This window comes from Hydra vulgaris, chromosome 14, assembly GCF_038396675.1.
Source record: "Hydra vulgaris chromosome 14, alternate assembly HydraT2T_AEP".
NCBI classification, from domain to species: Eukaryota; Metazoa; Cnidaria; class Hydrozoa; order Anthoathecata; family Hydridae; genus Hydra; species Hydra vulgaris.
This window is the reverse complement of record NC_088933.1, coordinates 8,802,030-8,827,500: the sequence shown is the minus strand read 5'-3', so window position 1 is coordinate 8,827,500 and position 25,471 is coordinate 8,802,030. Positions and strand designations below refer to the sequence as shown.

General features: G+C 28.1%; 1 protein-coding gene across 4 annotated transcripts in view; it reads right to left on the bottom strand.

Moving 5' to 3' along the window:
* LOC100209114 (erbin) overlaps nt 1–25,471 on the bottom strand; it is a 66,570-nt gene that overhangs the window by 30,012 nt on the left and 11,087 nt on the right. For 3 of the 4 annotated variants that reach the window (XM_065817619.1, XM_065817617.1, XM_065817618.1), the window contains exons 3-6: nt 17,546–17,621; nt 6,702–6,904; nt 3,486–3,603; nt 3,294–3,372 (exon numbers count right to left, since the gene is read on the bottom strand). In XM_065817619.1, coding sequence (XP_065673691.1) covers nt 3,294–3,372; nt 3,486–3,603; nt 6,702–6,866 — 362 coding nt within the window. In that variant the 5' untranslated portion in view covers nt 6,867–6,904; nt 17,546–17,621. The remainder of the gene's footprint in view (nt 1–3,293; nt 3,373–3,485; nt 3,604–6,701; nt 6,905–17,545; nt 17,622–25,471) is intronic. The other variant, XM_065817620.1, reaches the window with a different exon arrangement.

The window sequence follows — 25,471 nt, the reverse complement described above, 5'->3', positions numbered from 1 at the left end:
CTTGGTTGTTCAAAGGCTAGAGATGGTGTCTGGATAAATGTACTCATCTCGGGCAGATCTTAAATGCAATCAGCTATTGTCTTGTAGAAGGCCTCCTAGGCAAAGACTTAAGGGGTAAACAGATTCTATCTGCACTCTTTCTTCATCTATTAGGCTGGCGCAGATGCATTTTTAATACATTGTTTCCAGTTTAAGATGTTGAATGCTGGATCTTCTTGACTCAATGCATGGGTTGTGCTTGTGTCTCTGTTTTTATGACTAGACAACTCATTCTATTATCTCCTAATGAGGGTACAGCTCTAAAACTCAGTTTTATGGTTCTGAGGCCGGCTGGTAGTCAGGTTTCCCGAACTCTGTGGTAGCTCTCAGAGAGGCTGATTCCATCAGCAGCTGAAAAATATCAAAGTATTAACAGTGCCATGTTGCGCATGGATGGTGTCCCTGTTTGTACTTTTGGTGTGCATTGCCAAGGGCACATTTGCCCTTTGTTATTGTAACAAGGGCCCTTTGTTACGGCTAAGGATTCATAAATAGTAATGAGGCAATTGGGCTATTAAACATTGTACTGAGTACTATCTATGCTTGAATCAAGTTCTTTAACAAATTTAAAAATGAATAAAGTACCAAATGCACTAATATTTGTGGTCTTCAAAGTAACTTTTCTTCTGCTGAGTCTTATCTCTTGCAAAGTTCATCAGACCTACTTGCTCTTTGTGAGACTAATTTGAGTTCAGCTGTCTCATCTTCTGATCTTAGTGTTGATGGTTATCTTCCTTTAATTCGTAAAGACTCCAATAGTCACATGCTTGGTCTGGGCATTTACATTCATAACAATTCACCCATTTGTCGTGAAACTAGATTTAAATCCACAGACATCCATGTGCTTTCGTTTAGCACCACTTCACTCTATCGACTTTCTCTTTGTTCTATATCACTCTCCTTCAACTCAAGACTGCACTCTTTTTGATGTTATTTCTGATCATATTGACCAAGCCCTCTCTCTTTATCCATCAGTCAATATCGTTGTTTTCTATGACTTTAATGCATCTCACTGAATGGCTTGGCTATAGTTTCAGTGACTCTGCAGGCATTAAAGCCCACAATTTTTGCCTTTCTCAATCTCTAACTCAAACAATCAACTTCCCAACTCATTTTCCAGACAACATGAATCATTTACTTTCTCTACTCAACTAATGTCTTGTTTCTGATCCTAGTCAGTCCTCAGTTTCTCCACATTCACCCTTAGGTGCTTCTGATCACAGTTTGATCTCTCTAAAACTATTATCTCATCCTTCTTCATCATCTGAATCCCCCTATCATCATACCTCTTACAACTACTTAAAAGCTGATTAGGACTCTTTCCGTGATTTTTTTCGTGATAGCTCTTGGGTAGAAATCTTTTGTCTTCCCGTTGACAAATGTGCTTCTTACATAACGTCATAGATTCAGGCTAGCAAGGAATCTTTTATTCCTATCGGCAATTCCAGGTCAAGCCTCACTATTCTTCATGGTTTTCTTCACATTATGCTGCTGCAATTGCCAATCGAAACCATTACCTCCATATCTATCAGCAAAACAATTCTTCAGAAAATGAAGTCTGTTTATTTCTGCTAGAAACCATTGTAAAAAGGTTTTGTCTAATGCCAAAGCCCACTATTCTCAGGTCATGAAATCTCATAATTCATCACAAAAATTAGGCTCTCGTGACTTCTGGAGAATCTTTAATAGTATCAATAATAAGGGCAAATCTGTAACTCCACCTCTCTAGTATGGTCCAGACTTTGTCACCTCACCTAAAGACAAAGCTGAATTGTTTGCTAAGAACTTTTCATCAATATCATCGCTTGATTCCACTAGTTGCGTTCTACCTGATATAGCCATCAAACTTGATCAAGCTTGATCCTTTGCTTGACATTCATATCACTCCAGCTTCTGAATCTAAAGTGATTTCCTGCTTAGACTCTTCTACAGCTTGTGGCCTGGACAACATACCTGTTATAGTTTTGCAGAAGTGTTCTCCGGAGCAATCGTCTATACTTTCAAAACTATACAACAAGTGCTTATCAGACTCTTGTTTTCCAGCCTGCTGGAAAGCAGCATCTGTTATCCTTATTTCAAAAATTCTGGAGAGCAATCTGATTTGTCTAACTACTGTCCCATTAGTCTTCTTCCTATCATAAGCAAGGCTTTCGAATCTTTAATTAACAAACATTTAATCTCTCATCTTAAATCTAATAACTTACTTTCTGATCATCAATATGGTTTTCGATATTCTTGTTCTACAACTGATTTGCTAACAGTAATAACTGATGGCAAAGAGTGATGGTGGAGAGGTTAAGGCCATTGTTCTTGACATTTCTAAAGCTTTTGATAAAGTTTGGCATATCTTTACAAATCTCACATCCAGACTTATATGGAATACTGTTGCCATATCTGGGGTGGATCTTTTAATGATGTCCTTTCTCTTTTAGAAAAGGTGCAAAAATGCATTGTAAACATAGTTCGACCTGCTCTTGCAGTTAACCTCCAACCATTATCACACCGTCGTAATATTGCTTCTTTTTCTCTTTTCTACAAATACTATAATGGGCACTGCTCTAAAGAGCTAGTGCCTTTTGTGCCATCTACTAAAATTCATTCTCATGTTACTTGCCATTCAATTAAGTCTCATCCTTTTTCTGTGACTGTTCCTAAGTGGTCTAAAAACTCTTATTCCTCTAGTTTTTTTCCTCAAACATCAGTTATTTGGAATTTGCTTCCTTCATCTTGCTTTTCTGATTCATATAATTTGCAATCCTTTAAGTCGTCTGTCAATCATTACCTTGCTCTACAATCTTCATCTTTTCTCTTCCAGTAATTTCCAACTCCAATTAGTGGTTGCTTGCAGCCTTGTTGGAAGTGAAGATGTTTAAAAAAAACAAAAAAAACATGTGATCACAAAAAAGTCAAATTATGATATATGTTTTTACTTACATATATTATGTGAGTACAAATATTATGATATATATGATTATATGTCATCATGTTGTATGTGTGATTAATATGGCAACTAAAAATAAGCTCAATAAAATATGTTTTTAGCACCTAAACTATATACTAGTCCTAATATAGTATAAATTATCAAGTTACAATCATCTTTTCTTAGTTGCTACATTTAATCATATGTATGCCCTTTATATGCATATATGTAAATACTACAATTGATTTAAACAGATATTTTCATTTAAATAAATTTGTTAACATAAAATAATATTTAAAAGAATATTCTTACTTAAACATAAACGTAAACAAACCTTCCAACTGGATTTACGCTACAGTCAAAACTCTGCAAAGACTTCATTCCTTTGATATCATCAGGTAACTCAAGAAAACCTTTAAAAATGAGTTCTATGTAACACTGAAGTTTACATAAAGTAATTAAATAAGACATAATACCCACAAAGGGTATTAGGTTGTACTCAAAATAAAATATAAATACAACAAACCATTTTTACTAATGTCAAGCTCTAGGAGATGTGAAAGATTTGAAATATTTGAAGGCAGCACAACAATTTCATTATCACTAATATTAAGAAGTTTCAAATGTTGCAGTGTAAATAAAGCCTAGGCAACAATAGTAATAATTAACTGCTTAAATAAAAATTTTAATAAGTTATAAAATAGTTATAAATTAACAGGAAAGAAAATAATTTTTAGTTTTTCAAGATAATTACTAAATTTTCTAAAAAACTTTAATTTCTTTAGATTTAAATAAGGTTAGTGAATGATCTGCTAAAATGATCATAAAAATAAGCTGTTATATGTTTTTTATACAAAAATATATTTACAAAAAAGTTATAATAAAAAAAGTATTTTTATATTTGTTTTATTTTTATTTTTTATTAATGATTTCTTTATTTGATCTAATCAAAGCAACCATATAGCTTTTTGCTTATGCTGTAATACACTATTTATAATTGAGTCAAGTTCTCTACTGATAAGAAAAAAAAAAAAAAAAAAAAAAAAAAAAAAAAAAAAAAAAAAAAGAATGACAAACTTACATATCAATTTAATTTTTTGTAAATTGATATGTAAGTATATTACCTGGGCATATACTTACATATCAATTTACTTTTTTGTAATATAATTATTCTTTTATGTGCCATTGCTTAGCACTGCTTCTCAATTACTTTTATTGTTTTTTTATTATGCACTTAGTACTACTACCTTCAGGGGATTCTTTTTATAATTTTCTTTATGATGGTCTTTGGATTGATGTCTTTCACCTCTATGCCTCACTGTGCTTCTGTTATAATCTCCTGGATTTAGACACGCATAGAAGCTTTTATTCCCAATTATTTTTTTCATCTTTTCAACAAGAACCACTCTCTGGAGAGTATTTGTCATTGTAGAAAAATGATGCAAAAAGATATTGTCTGATGCTAATGTTCATTATTCTTTGATTACTAAATCTTGAACTCTATCGCAGAGATAAGTTTCTTGAAACTGATTTCTGTTACAGAGTTAAATTTTAATTGTGTCATTAACAAATCTGATCTTATTACTTCTGCTAAGGATAAGAACTATTCACTTGTACTCTAATATATTACTTCTAACTTATATATAACTAATTAATATATATTTTTACCTTATCCTCTAAATTTCTAACATATCCTCTATCCTCTCTTGAATCTAATTACCACAACCTTCCTGTCATCCCAAAGAAACAGATTGATCCATTGTTGGACATGCAAGTTAATCCATTGTTAGAAATGTAAATCCATTGACATCTAAATTACTCAATTGCTAAAGTCATTTCTCACATAAACTCCTCTCTAGTGGTCCGAATGTTGTTTCCTGTCATAAAATATTAATAAAGTATTCAGAAAATAAAAGAACAAAGGTAAATAGAAGTACTCATTACTCTCTAAACTACAAGTGTCTGAATCATGCCTGCTAGAATATGGCATCTGTGGTTCTAACTTTTAAAAACTTTGGAGAATAATCTGACCTCAAATTATTGCAAAACTAATCTTCTTATAATCTACTCAATCTACAAACTTTTATTTTATCTGGAGTCTGACCTCTATAACAATCGACATGGATTTCAATCCTCTCTCTACTGCTGACTTGGTAAATGTTATAAGAGAGAAACGCAATTAAGTAGTGGTATGGGAAGGGGATATGCTTATATAAAAGACATTTGATAAAGTCTGGCATGCTAGCTTGTATGCATATCTTGATAGGCATCTAGGAAAGGTTTTAAAGTTATTGAATTATTTATTTTGGTTGTTTACTGTTGCAATATTGCTGATATTGATGAATGGAAGTCCATTATGCCATCTCAGATAATTACATGCTACTGACTTCTCATAGAAACCATATATAATGCGGTAGAAGACTATTGGTAGAAAATTTTACTCACAAGAACAAAAAGATTTTGTCAATCTTAATAAGATTTTTGATAATAGTTACTTTATTTAAGTTGTTTTAATGGTTCCAAAAGTCATCGAACTTTCCAACATCATCTGTTAATAAATGCATCATCAAAAAATATTATTTTTACTGTGAATTTAATTGCGTAATCTGACTTATATACTCTGGAATTAAGGCATCTTTAATTTATCATTGGTCAAATACTTTACTGTTTTTATTAAAAAATTTCAAAAAAAATAAAAAAAATAACTTTTGCAATTTTTATGGAATGTAAGTTAAAAATACATGATTGAGATATGTTTATTCGTAAGTTTTGTCATAAAAAATTTTTTATTATTATGTGTGATGTTATTAAATCTTATGTTTTTACATTTAAGGTTTCAAATAAAGATGCTTAGTTAAAGCACATTTTAAATTTGAATATGAGTAATGCAAGTTTGCAAATTTATCTAAAAGTTTTGGTTAGCTTTTTTAAAAACTTTTTTATTATTTAAAAGATGAAGAACTAATATTTAAAATGTGCTCTTACTCTTCGAGAAAAAATTTGATTCAATAACTTTTCTAATAACTTTCGTAAGTTTTTATGAAAATCTCTGATTAAAAGAATGATTGATTATTTGTATAAACTTAGAATGAATGGAATTTCAATTGCAATTCTTTTGCTTTGCAACAAAAAATACGATACTCCATCACCAATACTATATATATATATATATATATATATATATATATATATATATATATATATATATATATATATATATATATATATATATAAATACATACATACATACATACATACATACATACATACATACATACATACATACATACATATATATATATACATACATACATACATACATATATATATATGTATATATACATATATATATATATATATATATGTATATATACATATATATATATATATATATATATATATATATATATATATATATATATATATATATATATATATATATATATATATATATATATATATATATATATATCAGTTCAACTATCTTATAGGCCTACTGCTGCAAAGGAGTGCTGCTACACCAAATGAGGGTTTAGATTGGGGGCAACCTTCTCTTTAGTTATATTTTGTTTTTTTCTTCTCGTTTTTCTGAAAAAACAGTATGCTATAAAGATAAGCAAAACTAGTAAGCGATTGTTGATCTATATACATTATATTAGATGTTTTTTTTTTATAAAAAATTTAAACACATACTTTAAAAATTATGCATCAGTATTGTTGCTTTCTTATTAAAATTATTTACCTTAGGTAATTCTTTTAATTGATTTGCATCCAAATACAACTCTTCCAAAGTATGAACATGATTGTAAATATCGATAGGGACGTTCATCAGGTTTTTATGACTGTAATCCAACACATTATTTGTTTCTTTTTCAGCTTTACCACAAAATAAAAATTTAAATGGCATCTCTGATAAAGTATGAAAATGGTTCACAAATAGACAGCCTAGAGATAATCATAGATTAAATATTATTGTTAGAAACCTATATACACATAATATTTATAGAACTTATAAAGTTATAGAAATTATAATTAAAATTATAGTTGATATTACATTTATAAATCAATATACCTTAATTTTTTAATAAAACTGTTTTTTTTTTTGAATAACAACCTGCTTGCAGGTCTTCATTCAAAAAAAAGGTGTTTTGTATTATGCAATTTGCATACACATATGCTATTCAGGTTGCCTTAAACACTTTATATTTTAATATATTTACATAAGTCTGAAGATATCTTTTAATTAACAATTAAAAACCACACACTGTGTTTATAACAGCTTGAATAACAACAACTTAAACTCATTATTTACAAATAGAATAAATCTAGATGAAATTAAAAATTAAAAATAATTAAAAAAAAAAATTTGAACGATGTTAAACTAAACTTTTTAATCAAAATAAACAGTTACATGAGCAAAATTTAATAATTGTCATGATATAATATTCACTAACCCTAAATCATTAAAAAAAATTAATTTTCATTTAGCTTAGGAATAGAGCATGATAACTTTACTGTTCACTAACTTAGTGACACTTTTCATAATACATGAGAACAGTAGTTTTTTTTAACACCCTGATTAAATGGTTAGAAGGTTGTTCAGTATCCATTAAATACATAGAAATTTCTATAGAGACCAACTTATATAGAGTTTTTTTACAAAAGAATTGATAAAAATTGGGTTTAACTTATATATGATCAAGACTGTATGTATGAATGAATGTGTGTATGTATGTGTGTATGTATGTATGTGTGTATGTATGTATGTATGTATATATATATATATATATTAGGGTGTTTCATATTTTATCAATTTTCGAAATCGAACTCGCGAATCGATTTATAAATTGACTATTTGTATAAAAATAAGTTTGAGCAAAAAAAAAAAAAAAAATCTAATTTTTAGGGTCCCCGCCAGTTCGATTTTGGGCCAAAAATGATGGGTGTTTTAAAGGCCTGGCGGGGACCTTAAAATTTATCGAAATTTTTTTTTTATTCTTTTAAATGTTATATGTTGGATTGAATATTAATCACATAAATGGAGCATGTTGAAAAAATTAAGAAATTAGTCTACAGAATCTTTTTAAATTGGTGAAAAATCCAAATTTTCCATCTTAAAAATCTATTTTATCACTCAATCGCGTATAAAAAACATTTTTGATTTTCTAATAAACTGTTTCCAGACGCGGAAAAATCAATAACCTAGATTTTTTTAATAATAGTGTCAAATGAGGTATATACAGGTCTAAAAAAAAATTTCTTTTATCCTTCGAGGTAACCTAACCCTTACGCTAACCTTAATAGCCTAATAACAATTGTTTATTTTAGTTATTTTTATAATAAAAAAGACTTAATGAACTTACTGCAACATTGTTAAAAGTGGTATTGTTGTTATTAGTTTTATTGCCTCAAGATTAGAAAGTAAGAGCTTTTCAACTTTAAATGATTTTCTTGGTATTGTTGCAAAGTTTTTTTTGGTTTTGTAAAAAATAAAAAATAAAAAAGAATGATATGTTTAAGTATAATTAAATAAAAAATACATATTTACAAATCAATATTACATCATTAAATAAAAGTCATCATTTAAAAACTATATTATCTATTTTGCAATTGCTTGATATGCTAATTGCAAATCTTCTTTAGTCTTTGCTTTGTTAAGGTTTTCTCTCCTTTGGTGAATAGCTAGCAGTAAGTCCTGACGATCGTCTTCATTGTGAACGTTATTTACAAAGTCTGATACAACTTTAATAGATCTTTCAGAAACGTCGTTAACCACTGCAAGGTTGGAAACAAACTGGGAAAAAATCTTAAACTGTTCAATATACTCCCATAGTGGTGCCGGGCTGTTTAACCAAAGTTTATCATTTAGCTTAGTAAGGTTTAACAAACTAAATATGAACCAAGAGTTTTCTCCCACTAGTTGGGCAATACTTGGTGGTTTTTCTAGGTTAAAGTTAAGAGTTTTTAACAAATTTAATTTTTCGGAATGCCAAAAAAATTCAGGAACTGGTTTCGAAAAGACCATTTTTGCAACTTCTTCTCTCTCTGCAACAGAAATACCTTGGTCTAGAAGAGCCAGCGGAATTAAAGTTTCATCAAGGTACCATAAATGTGATTCCATTGAAACCATTGTGGCATCAAATCCATTTAAAATTGTTTCAGAATTCTGAACATATTGTTCTACGTAACCTCTATATTTTGTCATTTGCCAATAGGCTTTTATATTTTGGTAAGGCGCAGCGTAAGGTAAAGAGGTTTTTAAAAACCAGACGGTATAAAAGATTGAGATAAACTCAGCAGTAGACTGCACTTCGTTCTTTTGATCGTCTATCAATTTATAAGACAGTTGCAAACTCAATATCCGAATCTTGAGATAATAAATAGCTTTGGACATAAAACGTGCATGAGACACGCACCCTGGAGCTTGAATTTTAAAATCTCTTTCAGGGCATAAGTACATTAGGGTTAGTTTCAATAACTCCTTGTAGTCTCCTCTGGGAAAAGTGTTTTTTTTTAGAGCAATCTCGCAATATTTTACAGCATCGAGTTTATGGATTTCTAAGAAAGTAATAGCAATAGATTGAGTGTCATATTTTACAAACTTTGAAGAGTCAATGCTACTTTTAATGTCATTCCAGTTTAATTGGAACCGTTTAAACATTAGGTTTTCTGGAGATTTAGTTTTTCCACTGCACTGTCTTTCACAGAAGTGTTTTAGATGTAACTCATAAACACGCCTCCTGCAAGCCAGCTCTAGTAGAATTGAGTTTTGTTTATGACTAAACCTGACATTTGTACCAGAAAGTCTTCCTGTATTTGTAGCTGTTGTATCAAAACATAAACCTTTCACGTCATCACATATTCCATACTCATCCAGTATTTTAACTAAAGCATCATATTGAGCTTGTCCAGTACCACGATCAATTGCTGGAATGCCAAGGAGCTTCATTTTACCATCAATATTTACCGAGACCGCAAATCGATCTCTTTTTGATTTTATACCTTCTGTGATGTCTTCGATAATTTTTCCATCAAAATGTGCTATTATGGGAAAAGTAGCTTTAGCGGTAGCAATTTTTACATTTTTCTTATATTGTTCAGCATTTTCGCCAAATAGTTGAATGAGACACTGAAAAATCAGCCACATTTCCGCCTGAACTTACGATTAAATCCGTACATACATACACTAGATCTCTTGATGAAATATTTTTTGAGACTGATGTCATGGCAATATCTTTAACAAAACATTTCCTTAACTCTTGTTTTGCGTTACTTGGGCCGGGTTGCGATAAATCAAAAGAAATATCTGATTCTGTACTCACGTCACTGATATCTGAGAGAAGCTCTAGATCTGTAGTTGATTCGTCTATTTGGGGTACCTGCTCCCCCTTCTTTTTGAATTCTTCCCTAGATTTCTCTGCTGCTTTAGAGTCTTTATTCTTACTTTTCTTTAATGTCTCCCAACTATCGATTAAACGAGTAATATTATTCCTGAAAAAATTAAGATAATACATTAAATAAAATAGAAATATTAACTTTAAGATGCACCTTATATTTTGCATTATTAAGCTATAATCCACACGTAATAACAACTAAAAAAATTAGTTGCAGTGGTACTACAAAAAAACCTTAATCATCTACTAGCTTATCAAGTTCGAATGATTATACAAATTTATAATAACTATTTTATTATAAATTGAAATTATAAAACTTACCTTATAGATTTATCCGTTAATAATCCATCTTTATAACCTCCGTCTAACCATGGTTTTTTTACTGCAAAAAGAATACAGTTGTCAGGGCAATTGACAAGTCCGGAGCACTTTGCGAATTTATCGGGCCCATCAGTACAACCAATAAACCTTTTGGATGGAGTTAACTTGTTACTAGATCTTTTAAACTGAAAGTTAAGAATTAATTCTTTATTTGTTGCAAAAGTTATCTGAGTTAAGTTTTCTATCAGGCTTTCTTCTTCAAATAAATAAGCTCTAGCTTTTAGTCTCGTAATTTTAGCCATTTTGAATATTATTTAAAAAAATATTAAAGCACTTATTATTAGTAACGCAAATTTAGTTTAAATACTTTGTCTTCGCATTGGAAAGTAGTTGTTAAATTTTAAATTATTATTTAAGTACCTTGGTATATACATTTTCTAAAAATATTTTCCGATCAAATTTCCGGATTTTCAATTTATTGCTCTCTAATGTTTATTAAGTAGGGGCCATTAAGGTTAGTGCCCGGGGCATGTTACTCCATGGATCCAATTATTTTTTTTTTTTAGACTTCATTTAACACTAATAAAAAAACTATTCAAATTATAGTTTTTTCCGGGTTTGGAAACAGTTTATTAGGGTATAAAAAAAGTTTTTTATACGCCACCGAGTAATAAAATAGGTTTTTGTGAAAGAAAATTTGGATTTTTCACCAATTTCAAAATATTATGTAGACTAATTTCTTTATTTTTTCGACATGCTCCTTTTATGTGATAAACATTCAATCCAACATATAACATTTAAAAAAAAAGAAGATAAATTTAGATAAATGTTAAGGTCCCCGCCAGGCGTTTAAAACACCCGACAATTTTGGCCCAAAATCGAACTGGCGGGGACCCTAAAAATTAAATTTTTTTTATTTTTTTTTGCTCAAACTTATTTTTATACAAATAGTCAATTTATAAATTGATTCGCAAGTTCGATTTCAAAAATTGATAAAATATGAAACACCCTAATATATATATATATATATATATATATATATATATATATATATATATATATATATATATATATATATATAGGCCTTGGCGGGAAGCGAGAGCCCGTGCCCTCGCCCACACTCCCCTAAATTTAGTTAGGGGAGCAATTTATGGTTCTCGTAAAAGTATATTTTTTTCATAAACATATACTTTTTTTTTTCTCTAATAATAACATTAAAAATTTTTGTGCAAACTACGCTGTGTACTGCTTTTATTTTTATTTTGTTCATACTTGTATATATATGAAATTATTACAAACTTAGTTATTGTGTAATAATTTTTATATTATGTAATGAATTATATATTTTATACATTAATTATAATTATTAAATAAGTTGTATAAATTTGTAACAATTTGAGGAAAATAAAAAAACAACATGCACAAACTAAATGTTCTGCTAAAATATTTGTTATTGTATAAATAATTTTACCGTATTTGGGTGCTACCCAAATTTAGTCAGCAAGAATTTTTTATTCTTTTTTTACCCCAATTTTTTTTTTTTTTTTGCAAAGATATCTTTTCATCAAAACTCCTTACGGCAAAATTCCTTAGAATAGTCCCTGGTTGTAATAATTCTTTTACTTCCTCCATTCTATTACAGCAGGAAAATATAAAATATTTTTTATAAACAGTAAAAACTTATATAGCTTTTTGTTTATTAAATTTTCCGTTGAATGAATAAAATTGTTAATTAATAAATAGTTAGAGCAAAAACCCAAAGAAAAGGCTCCTCTAAAGAATTTTTTTATGAGGCAATAAACAACGCTCATTATGTATATATTCTTGTAACATTAAGATTACAGGTATATGTTTGAAAGAAGTATTAAAAACAATTTTTTAATGAAAGAACAGATAGCTCGTGCAAAAACCAAAAACTCTATAGTAAAATATATATATATTTTTTACTTAAGTCCATTGGTTTATTATACTATAATATTATAAATTAATAAACAAGCGGTATATTATATTTAAGGTGAACCATAATTTTATTTGGTATTTTGGAAACTAAAAACAAGTTTTTATCACATAAATTTGAATGTTCTCAAAACATTCAGAAGATAAATTGATAAAAAAGATAAACAAGTGATGATAACACAATAACATTGAAACGTGCAAAGATCACCCGTAAAATGATAGCTAAGATATCTGAAAATAAAGGGTATCCGAAAAGTTGTACGGCAAAGATTGCAGAAGCTTTACTTAATGCAGTTGGTGAGACATCGATTAGCAGATCCCCAGTCCAAAAAGCATCTACAACTCTTGTGCATGAATTAAGCTTGATTCAATCTTATATTTGATTGATTCTTCTTCTGAATTTGATTGATTATTCTGAAGAAATGTGATGCTTACCTTTTTATGGTAAGATCAACAAAATCATTATAGCACTTGCATTCAAGCAAGTCTAAATCTTTGGTTATATCTTATATCTAAAAATTAGAGAAAGGCATGATTTAATTGAAACAACAAGCCTAACGGGCCAGTTATTAAAAGTAAAAAATATAACAGGAGTGATTATACAGAGCTGTATTTGTTAAGTAAAGAATGTCTTATGGAGACACAATGAATTTAACCGCAATTAATTTTTTTAAACCAGTGCTTATTTCAAATGCACAATGGAATTCAAGAGCTATCCATCCATGCTTGAAATATATGCTTTAGACTCAGACAAAAAAAGAATCAATAATAGAGGCATGCAATTTTATTGTAGATCACTGGGCCATGGTTCTCTTGCAGAAAAAATTTTAATAATATAACCAAGTTAAAATTGGCATTAACTGGCAATTGCCTTGAGTGTTTGGATAGGCACTGTGATATTTGGACACAAATAAAGTGTACAAAGTCACCTGTGAATGTTAAATTATTTCTTCAAAGAATCATCATCAACTTAGAAGCCATAATTCTGACACATTGTAATAAACTTTGATCTGCCTACACGTTTTATTGTAATAAAAAAATTTAGTGTTTGAACTATATTTACTTCCATGACAAAATTTTCCAAGACTTATAACTAAAAAATTAGAACTCAAAAAAACAATATCTTAAGCCCAAGTTACATTTTTATGCATAGTTTTTAAGCAAGGAGGCTAGCCACGCTAGACAATTTGCAGGGCTTGCAAATTTAGTTGTCCTTATCCAAATATAAGGATATTTATTCTAGTAATACACCTGGTAATGGAAGGTCTTTAGGATTTTAACACCCTATTGGTTGGCCCTATAGGTTGGCCCTATAGGTTGGCCCTATAGGTTGGGGGAGGGGCTTTGATCCTTTAGCCAGAGCACTGTTCGTAAGGTATTTTCAGCTCAATGTAAATTTGCTACTTTGTTTTTTTTTTAACTAATATTTAAATTTATAAAGGTCATGCCTTTTAAAAAACAAGACTTTCAATCATTCACAACAATTCATTAAACGAGTTTATGCATATATATTAAGGTGGTTCTAAAAACAACATTTTCTGAAAATGACTGCTGGCACCCCCTGAATATGTTGTATATAATTAAAAAAATGCTAGATTTAAGAAATTTTTGAATAAAAAATATTTTAAGGGGTTGCTACTGACCCTCGAACATTATATAGGTCCCTAATATTATTAAAAAAAAAGTTTTTCAAAATTATGTCATGTTGGATCTCAAATGAAGGGAAATTATATAAAAATTTTAAAAATATTAATCATTTTATAATTAAATTTTTATTTTAGATTTTAGTAAACAAAAAGTTACGTTTTTTAACTAAAAATGAATAATAGGGAATTTAACAAGATTTTTTGATTATAATTTTTTTTATCTATGTTTTTTTATAAAATGAATATTATTTTTGAAATTTGTATATGATTTTGCTTCGTTTGAGACCCAACATGACATAATTTTGAAAAACTTTTTTTTTAATAATAATAGGGACCTATATAATGTTTAAGGGTCGGTAGCAACCCCTTAAAATATTTTTTATTCAAAAATTTCTTAAATCTAGCATTTTTTTAATTATATACAACATATTCAGGGGGTGCCAGCAGTCATTTTCAGAAAAAGTTGTTTTTAGAACCACCTTAATATATATATACATATATATATATATACATATATATATATATATATATATATATATATACATATATATATATATATATATATATATATATATATATATACATATATATATATATATATATATATATATATATATATATATATATATATATATATACACACACACATATATATATATGTATATATATATATATATATACACACACACACATATATATATATGTATATATATATATATATATATATATATACATATATATATATATATATATATATATATATATATATATATATATATATATGTATATATATTAGGGGTGCACCAATGCATCGGCATTGGCCTACTGATGCATTGACATTTTAGCCAATGGTAACCATCAGCCAATGCTGAATGTTTTTAAAATATAGTTTTTCTACTTTTGTATTTCTATATTGTATGCAAAAATATAATTATTCCATAAATGAAAACGCATGTATAAACCTTAGCTACTATGTAGACATATCTGCAACCACTAAACCTTTAAATATCTGTTGAAATGTTTTTATCAAGAGCTCCCTGCAATTAATGTCTTTTTATAATTTAGGAAAGCAATAATATGACTTATGATATCCAAACTATACAATATAGGTTTAAAATGATGTTTTTATTTTTCAAAATTTAAAAATTGCTTTGAACCATTATTTTCATCTATATTAAAACAGTCTATTAGAGTTAGTCTATTAGTTGCTTTGCTCATTGTTGATTTATTTCTTCTTTTATTTCTAAGTCATTATTTCTAAGTCATATATATATATATATATATATATATATATATATATATATATATATATATATATATATATATATATATATATATATATATATATATATATATATATATATATATATATATATGTATATATATATATATATATATATATATATATATATATATATACATACCAGAACTATTGTCTATACTTTCAAAACTATTCATTAAGTGCTTATCAGAGTCTTGTTTTCCATCCTGCTGGAAACGGCATCTGTTATCCCTATCTTCAAATATTCTGGAGAGCGATCTGATTCATCTAACTACCGTCCCATTAGTCTTCTTCCTATCATAAGCAAGATTTTTGAATCTTTAATTAACAAACACTTAATTTCTCATCTTGAATCTAATAACTTACTTTCTGATCATCAATGTGGATTTCAATATTCTCATTTTACAACTGATTTGCTAACAGTAATAACTGATAGGTTTTATCGTGCATTAGATAAAGGTGGAGAGGTTAAGGCAATCGCTCTTGACATTTCTAAAGCTTTTGATAAAGTTTGGCATGCTGGTCTTCTCCATAAGCTTTCTTCTTATGGCGTCTCTGGTAACATCTTTAAGATTATTGAATCCTTCCTTTCCAATCGTAGTATAAAAGTTGTCCTTGATGGACAGCACTCTTCTTCTGATTTTGTAACTCCAGGGGTTCCTCGAGATTTAATCCTTGGCCCTATACTCTTTTTAATTTCATTAAGGATCTTCCATATATTCTCACATCTAAGGTGGTATTGTTCGCTGATGATACTACCATTCATTCTTGTCGTGATAAGAAGTCAACACTCTCTGATTGTTTAGAGGGGGCATTTGAGCTTGAAAAGGATCTCACTTCTGCTACAGCATGGGGCTCACAATGGCTGGGGAACTTTAATTCAGATAAAACTCAAATTTTTTCAGACAATCGTTATCGCAATAATTTAGATCTTCCTTTATTTATATACGATAATGTACTCGATGAGTCATCCACTCTTCATTTTTTAGGATCAGCTCTTACTTCTGATCTTTCTTGGAAACCATATATCAAATCTGTTGCAAAATTAGCATCTGCTAAGGTTTCTTTATTGAGCTCAACACTTTCTTACTTCAGATTCTAATTTCTATCTCCATAAATCTCAAGACCGACCTTGTATGGAACACTATTGCCATATCTGACCCTTTTTCTTTTAGACAAGGTGCAAAAATGCATTGTAAACGTAGTTGGACCTGCTCTCGCAGCCAACCTCCAACCATTATCACATTGTCGCAATGTTGCTTCTTTTTTTCTTTTCTACAAATACTATAATCCTACTATAATGGGCACTGCTCTAAAGAGCTAGTGTCTCATTTGTTATCTTCTAAAATTCATTCTTGTGTTACTTGTTATTCAATTAAGTCTCATCCTTTTCCTGTGACTGTTCCTAAATGCTCCAAAAATTCTTATTTGTCTAGTTTTTTTCCTCGAACATCAGTTCTTTGGAATTCGCTTCCTTCATATTGCTTTCCTAATTCATATAATTTGCAATCCTTTTCATATAATTTCATGTAACTCATATAACTTTCATATAATTCATATAATTTGCAACTAAGCATTAAGCAAACTTTAATATATAAGCAAGCAATAAAATTGACCGTTAACATTAAATTTGAAAAAATTCCTTATTTACCTATTAGTAAAAAAGAAAATAGCACATATTCAAACTTAGGGCCAAGGCATCAGCATCTGTACCAATCGGCATCAGCATTAGACAAAATTGCTATTAAGTTTAATAGTGTATTAAAATACAAAATTTTTGATTGTGGAACAGTGCTCAATAATTTAGAAATTTAATTAAAATTTTAAAATAGAGCATTATATAACTAGAATGAAGAAAAACAACAATATATGGAACTTGAAGTTTCATGCCTCTTAGGCCATTATCAGCCATTAAATACGAATTCAAAAGTCAAAAATCAAAAAAATTACAAATCAGCAAAAATGTTAAAAAAAAAGTACAACTCACCATTTAGCAAAAATGTCTACAAAAATCAGTAAACGATTTCTAACTCTAGTTGAGCAACACTTTCTTGTCAACCAGTCTGCACAAAATATTTAACAAAAACACAATTAATGTCAGTTTTTTTTGTTTGCTAAACATTAAAACTTTAAATAGGTTTGCACAATAACTTAATAAAATTTTTAGCTATTTTTAAACTTTAATGTCTTAAATTTTAAAAAAATCATAAGTATATGAAACTTATATAATTTACATTTACTAAGAGTTTTTTTTTTAATTAAAAAGGCGCTTTAAATAAATACTTATCGAATGCAATTTTTTAAAATTATATGTCATAAAATTTTTAAATCATTAAGTTTGCTATAATTATCTCTTTTAATAAAAGGCGTACTTAAAGCACTGTGAAACTTATCACCCATAAGTAAAATTTAAATGAACAGAATTACTAATATTTAAATCGAAATGAAAATTAAAATGATAGTAAACAGATTTATTATGTTTTGAATTCTTATAGTTATAGTCTATATATTATATTAAATATTATAATGTCGACAATAACTATTTAAATACAAGACATAAGCGTTTAATAAGCATTATTACTATTATTTAAATTTTAATTTAAAATACTACTTTATTTGTAGATATTGATTAAAAATTGTTTAAAGTATTTTACACATTTATAACTATTAATATCAAAACTACTAAAATATAGTTACTAAATGTTTAAAATACTTTAAATCATTTTCAAATAGTTTAAAACATTTACAAAAAGGGTAATATTTGCAACTTAAAAATTTATTAAAATATTTTATAAAATAGTTTTTTTTAGCATAATAATTAAGTATGTCCACCTCAAAACCATATGTTCAAAGAAATACCTTTTACAACAAAATGCTAAACCAACCCCTTATTTTCGGGTAAAACCAGGAGAACACAAACAAAGTGACATTTAAAAATCTTTGTCACACACTGGTTTCAACTAAGAGGGAGGGGCAATAAGAAGACTATCACAAAGACACCCCCCCCCCATGCTCCCAGAAAAAAAACTATATATATATATATATATATATATATATATATATATATATATATATATATATATATATATATATATATATATATATATTATAGGAATTATTATTTCCAGTAAGAGTGCTCAATAAAGCATGTTATATAATTGGTAGAGCAAACAATATCGTGAAAACTAAATAATTATTAAGATATGTTTCAATTACATAACTAAAAGTTATATATCTTCGATATATCTTAGTAAGTAATATATCTTCAAGCAAGGAAGGTTCTGATATAGCCGCACCATTTTATAATAACACTCTCAATTATTGTGGATTCAAAGACAAGATCGATTTCATTCCAAATATCCAAAAATATAATACTAAATCTTGAATAAGAAACATCTGGTTTAACCCACCTTATTCACTCAATGCCAAAACAAACATACCAAAAACATTTTTTAGTACAATTGATAAATGTTTCCCTGAAGGCCATAAATTTCACTAACTTTTTAACTGGAACAACTTAAAGGTTAGTTATAGCTGCCTTTCAAACATCAAGAGTATTATTACTTCTCATAATAAAAATACTTGATTCTTGTGAAAATGCCAATCAATTATGCAATTGCTGACAAACCACCTTATGCCCACTCAATGGAAAATACCTTACACCTTATACCCACTCAATCCAAAATGCCTTACAAAAAACCTTATTTATATTTGCAACGTAAAAACTCAGCAAGAAGAAGAAGGGTATTATACAATTGGAATTACTAAAAAAACTTTCAAAAAAAGGTGGTATAAACATAAAAACTCTTTTGTTTATGAAAAGCTCTCTAAACTCTGCTAAACTTTCGAAATTCGTGTGGGAATCTAAAAATAAAGGTTTAGAACCTATACTAAAATGGAATATTCTAAATCAAGCGGAGTTATTCAAACTTGTAGGTAAATTTTGCAATTTATGAGTTATGAACAGAAAAAAATCACATTATTTTGTCACCATAAAATTTGCCTAAAAAACGAACTGAGCTTGCCCTAAAGTGCCGCCATGAAAATAATTTTCCAATTAAAAACTTTAATGTCATCAAAGCGGACACTCTATAGCATTTTATGTCTATATAATTTTCAAGTCTGTATTTTTATAAAATATTTTTATATAAAAAAATATCTATAAAATTAAAACATTCATAACACAACATTATCGTCATAAGTTTGCTTTCTCACAATTTTTTTTTTTAAATGAGTGAGCAATTGTTTATTGGAGAATTTCATAACGGTCAAAAAAAAAAAAATAATCAACAATTTTTCTATTAAGATTTTGGTTTTAACAAAATCTTTGCCTACTACTCATAAACTAGTTAATCACTTATAATTGACATTCATTCTAAGATAAATCTAAAAAATTAATGATAATAAAAAAACTTTTGGTAATAAAAAAACCAATTTTAAAACTAAAAATATCATCTTTTCATAAATTTGTTACATAAAGTTTAATCAAAAAATTCTCTAAAATAATTTTGCCAATAGGCTTAATTATGGTTTTTCGTAATGCATTTATATACTGTTTTAAAAGCATTACACACTTTTGTATACTAGAAGTTTTGTAACAAGGTGAAAAAAAAACTATTGATTTAAAACAGGGCCTTCTATAATAACAGGCCTTGACAACGCACAAAACACCATAAAAACTAAAAGCCAATTAAACAACTACTACTTTTATTGATATTTTCATATAAGGTAAGGTGAAATGGTAGTCTAAAAGTTTTTTTTTTTTTTTGGCAAATTTTTTTCTATTATTTTATCTCTAAATCCTTAAGTAAAATTTGTAAAAAATAAATAAAATGGTATTTTTCTTTAAAGGATAAAACTTTTTAGTTTTTATTTCGAAAGTATTTTATTAAATACACTTAAATGCCTGTACTATTATCTTATGTTCTAATTAATAATAGAAAATGTGAAAAACAAATTTTGAGACTTTAAAAACATAGTTTCATTATTACTTTAGATTTAGAGTTATTACTTTAGATTTAGAGTTACTTTTCTTTTATACTAAAAACACTTTTATTTTTATTTTTTAAAAAATTTTTGAATTTAAAAAAACTAGAACTGCTGATAAAAATCAATTCTCTCCCTTTCGGGCAACTTAATTGCATCAAAGGAATATTTTTAGTCACCCTTCACAAAATTTGGTCGTCTGGTACCATGGGGCGGTACCAGTCGATCTTTTTTTATTCTCATTTTTTTGGAACTTTTTGTCACTTTATTAATATATTTTTATATAAGGTAGGATGTAATGGTAGCCTATATTTTTCACTACAAATCTCTAATAAAGACAGAAATATAAAAAGAAAATTGTTAAAAGATAATTATATTTTTGGTACTTCAAATAATATAATGCAGAACCATAACAATGTATATAACTATATATTAAACAACAATAATGAAAATATCTGTCAAAGCTTAGAAAAAGCTTTTTCAAATGGAACTGCTGAAAACCAATCTAATAAGATATACTTTGCTTCATTACTCAACAAAGTTTCTACTAAATCAATTAAGTCATAGCATGTATGCGCTATTGCATTACTATAAAATTTGGTTGTTCAGCAAAATCTCGTAGCAATTGTAAATGTTGGTCACCAACTGAGTAGATTTTTCTACATAATTTATTTCTAAACCAAATACCAGCACCAGATGCTTCGACGTTAACAACATTTTAAAAAGAAATTCTTCTTTTAATAAATTTAGCAGTATCTTCAAATGCTTTATTTTCAATCCTGGATGCATTCTTATGGTAGTTACTGTTTCTTTGCAAAAAACAGACAAACAAAACTTTACAGATGGTCTCTCTATTGGTTTCAGATAAACTTATTTAGCTGTAAGTTTAGAGAGTTTAAAAAGACTATTGCACTCAGTTTTAAATACAATTTCCAAACCACTCCATTTAGATAAAACCAGTTCTCCATTGTTCAAAAATTGAAGCTTGCCAGTCTTTTCTGTCAACCAATTGATTCATATAGATTTTAAGAAATATAAATGATCATATAATAAATATATATCTGATGTTGTTAACCATGGTTTATTATCAACTGTTTTAAACATTTCAAAAAATCTTTGTTTTACACGGTTACCACCATTAACTATTGCCAGTGTCTTATTATTATCAATATTACTTATTGTATCAACAATTTGTTGACATTGAACAAAACGAAATTCTGAGAAAAAATTTGCAACAGGTTGAGCTCTACATATAAGTTCTGGACCTCCAGAAAAATATTTAATCATAAATGATAAAATTGTTTTAGCTAACGTCTCAGGTTAGTTTACTGCATGACCAAAAAAAGTACCTCTGGTAAAGTAATGACGCTTTGAACTAAACCTCGTCAATTAAATATGTGGAAGTTTTTTTCCGTGGATTCAAATTCATAAAAATACTATTTATGAAATTTAGGTCTTCTGTTGAGCTTATTTTTGAAGTCAATCATGTTAAAGTATACTTGGCAACTTGTAGTCAATACACGAACAATTGTATAAACTTTGTCGCATAGCAAAATACTTATATACACTATGTATAATATCTGGAGTATATAAAACTTCACCTACACTAACTTTTCTCAGGTGTTTTCAAGGTGCTCGAATAGAATAATTGACTCCTCTGGTAAAATATTTTAAAAACCGCTTGAAGTTACAGTTTTTCTAACTTGATTTTCTGGTGTGGGTAAACAACTAGGCAGAATATTTTTAAAAATAAATAGTGGGTTTAATGGCCATTGCTTCCTATATCTGCTTTCAAAAGGTACATCATCAGGCCAATGCAGTCGACATGCTGCTGTATAGTCTGAAACAATAAAATCTGTTCTTTTTAACAACAACAACAAATTACATTTTTGTTGTAGTTGAGTGATAGTTTGACTTGCAAAGAGGTAAACCGCATTTTAAAGGCATCTTAACTATTAAAGTCTGTTATTGTTAGTTTGACAATATTATTATCTTGCTTATGTTAACTTTTAAGTCTTGAAGTTGCGCTATCTAATTTATAAACCAATCAAATTTGAAAGATTTATTACTCATATAAGTTACTGAGTCTCTGAAAAATATTTCAAAATTGTACTCTAATGACACAAAAATCGTGTCAACAAGATTGGTTGCTTAGTTTTAATATTGAAAAATGTTTAATTATGCACTTTGGGTATAAAAATAAGAGATAACCAATTTATATAAATGATTGTAAACTCAATACATTAGATTCAAAAAGGGACCTAGGAGTAATTTTTTCAGATAACTTGAAGTGGGAAAATCAAGTATTTTCAAGTGCAAGCAAAGCTAATCATGTATTGGCCATAATAAAATTTTTTTTATTGGAACTGATGCAGAACTGTTAAAATCTCTAGGGTAGGGTGGGATAATATGGATAGTTGGGGTAATACTGATATATCTATACATACTATTACATAGTATATATAGATAACTTATTCCTTCCATACTTATTGAATGAATAAAACCTGAAAATTAACAACAGTTTACACACATAATTAGCTATTTATTTTTGCATTAACAATATATATATTTAATTTATATGAATAGTTAAAATGTAAAACATGTTATTTTGAAAAAAATGTAAAAAACATTACATTTTACTTATGGAAGTTTAATGATGTATATTCATTAGTTGGACCGTGATGTAACAATATGTAAAATTTAATTTATAAGTTCTCTAACCCATATTGTTAAATAAACAAAATTCTAAAATGGGGTAAAATGGATAAACAGGTAAAATAATAGTGGGGTAAAATAGATATATTTAAAATATATAAATAAAATGGTATCAGAATTTCTGTAGCCAAGTTTATATTTAAAGAACAGTTTTTACATTCTTTATTTTAACAAAAACTAAATATTAAACATAAATTTTGTACATACTAAATTTATTTATAAAGTACAATTTCCATTAAAAAATTCTAAAAATTCTTGCCAATAATTTTTTTTAAAGTTGGCATAGCAACATATTCATTGCGGCTCTTCAACACACATAAGTAGTTATATACGTCTCTTGCGTCAAAAATTCTGGCCAGCGCTGTGTACTCTAGCTAGAAATCATTGATGACTGCCATTTCTCATCGAAAATATATTAAATATGAGTCGTAAAAGTATAATATCTAACTTGAAATAAAAGCAATTTATTTTCATGAAAATAAAAAAATCACAACTCCTGTGCGTGATTTCTGTGCATGAACTGCATTTAAACGATTGCTGTGACTCTATGATTCATATTGCAATCCTGTAACTTTCTGGAAATCTTTATTAATGTTTAAAATATTTTTTTTTTTTTAAAGTATACCGCTGAAACTTACATTTTTCGAGGAATTAAAGTTTATCTAGTAACTAAAACTAAGTTTTTCTGTTCAGAGCATGATTCCGCTTCAAATTTATTCTTTGCTAACATTACTAATGTATACAATTGTTTGTTTACAAAATATTTATATAGATTAGAACTAAATGAGAGTAAATTGGAGAAGGCAATTTTTATAAAATGATGTTTTATTTTTATAAAAATAATTGACAAAACATATAAGAGTTTACGTGCAGGATTTTTTACTCATGTCATGAGTAGTAAGTGACCGGGGCGCTGACCCCAGCTAAAAACAGAGGTTTTTGCAAACCCGGTACCGGCCCCGGCTGAACAAACACAATTTGCAGGGGTTACTAGCCGGGGCTGGATTTTTGTTGATGTTGTTGTTGTTGTTGCTGTTTTTTTTTATTTTGTTCAAGTTAAAATTTGTTATGAAAGTTTAAGAAAATATAAGAAAAAGTCACAAAAATAATATATACAAATATAACATAATTCATAAATATTTACAATGACAAATAAGAAAGAACAAAGTAGATCAGATGGATATTTGGTGTCTTTAAAAGATAGGAAAAGAAGCAATGATCTTAGAGAGAGTATGAGAGTAGTAATTATATTTATAGTGTGTATCAGAGAAGATGATAATGATGCCACTGATTAAGATGATGATGATGATCATTGTCATCATCATCATCATCATAATTATCTTAATCATCATCATCAACTGTATGCTTGATGATGATGATGATGATGATGATGATGATGATGATGATGATGATGATGATGATGATGATGATAATGATGATGATGATGATGATGATGATGATGATAATGATGATGATGATGATGATGATGATGATGATGATGATGATGATGATGATGATGATGATGATGATGATGATGATGATGATGATGATGACGATGAGATGATATATATACCTTTATATAAAATATATCATGAATTTTAAATAACAATAATATATTTATAAGGAATATCAATAGAAATGCAGCCCCGATCACAAACCCGGCCCCGGCTATGTTTTATCAAAGCCGGCCCCGGCGCTGGTCAAATATCAACCCCGGTCGCTTACTATATATAAGTATACGTATTACCCCACCAGTGGGGTAATATGGAGATATGAAAGGTGTTGTTAAAAAAAGATTAGTAAGTTAGTTAATGAAAATATATTTGTTTTACTCATTGTGAAGTTATTGTATACACCCTAAATGTAAAGAAAAATAACAAAAGTTTTTATAGTGGTTATTAACTAAAAAAATAATATAATAAAAAAAACATATGTAAAATTCTATCCATATTACACCAACCCACCCTTTTATTTATTCCACAACTTAATGAGTTTGCTGTACCACCAGTATCGCCTCCTTATCTAGAAAGGGTATAAAGTAATCCCACTAAATTAATAGCTTCAATCAGTAAATTGTGCTACGAAGATTGACTTGTTTGTCTTAGAATGCCCTCATTTGTTTAAGGGATCCCAAAGTGCCAAGGCAAGTTGTGTTCATATTAAAGAGAAATAATTTAAAAAAATGTTTGAGCAGCCTTTTTTTAAGTAAAAC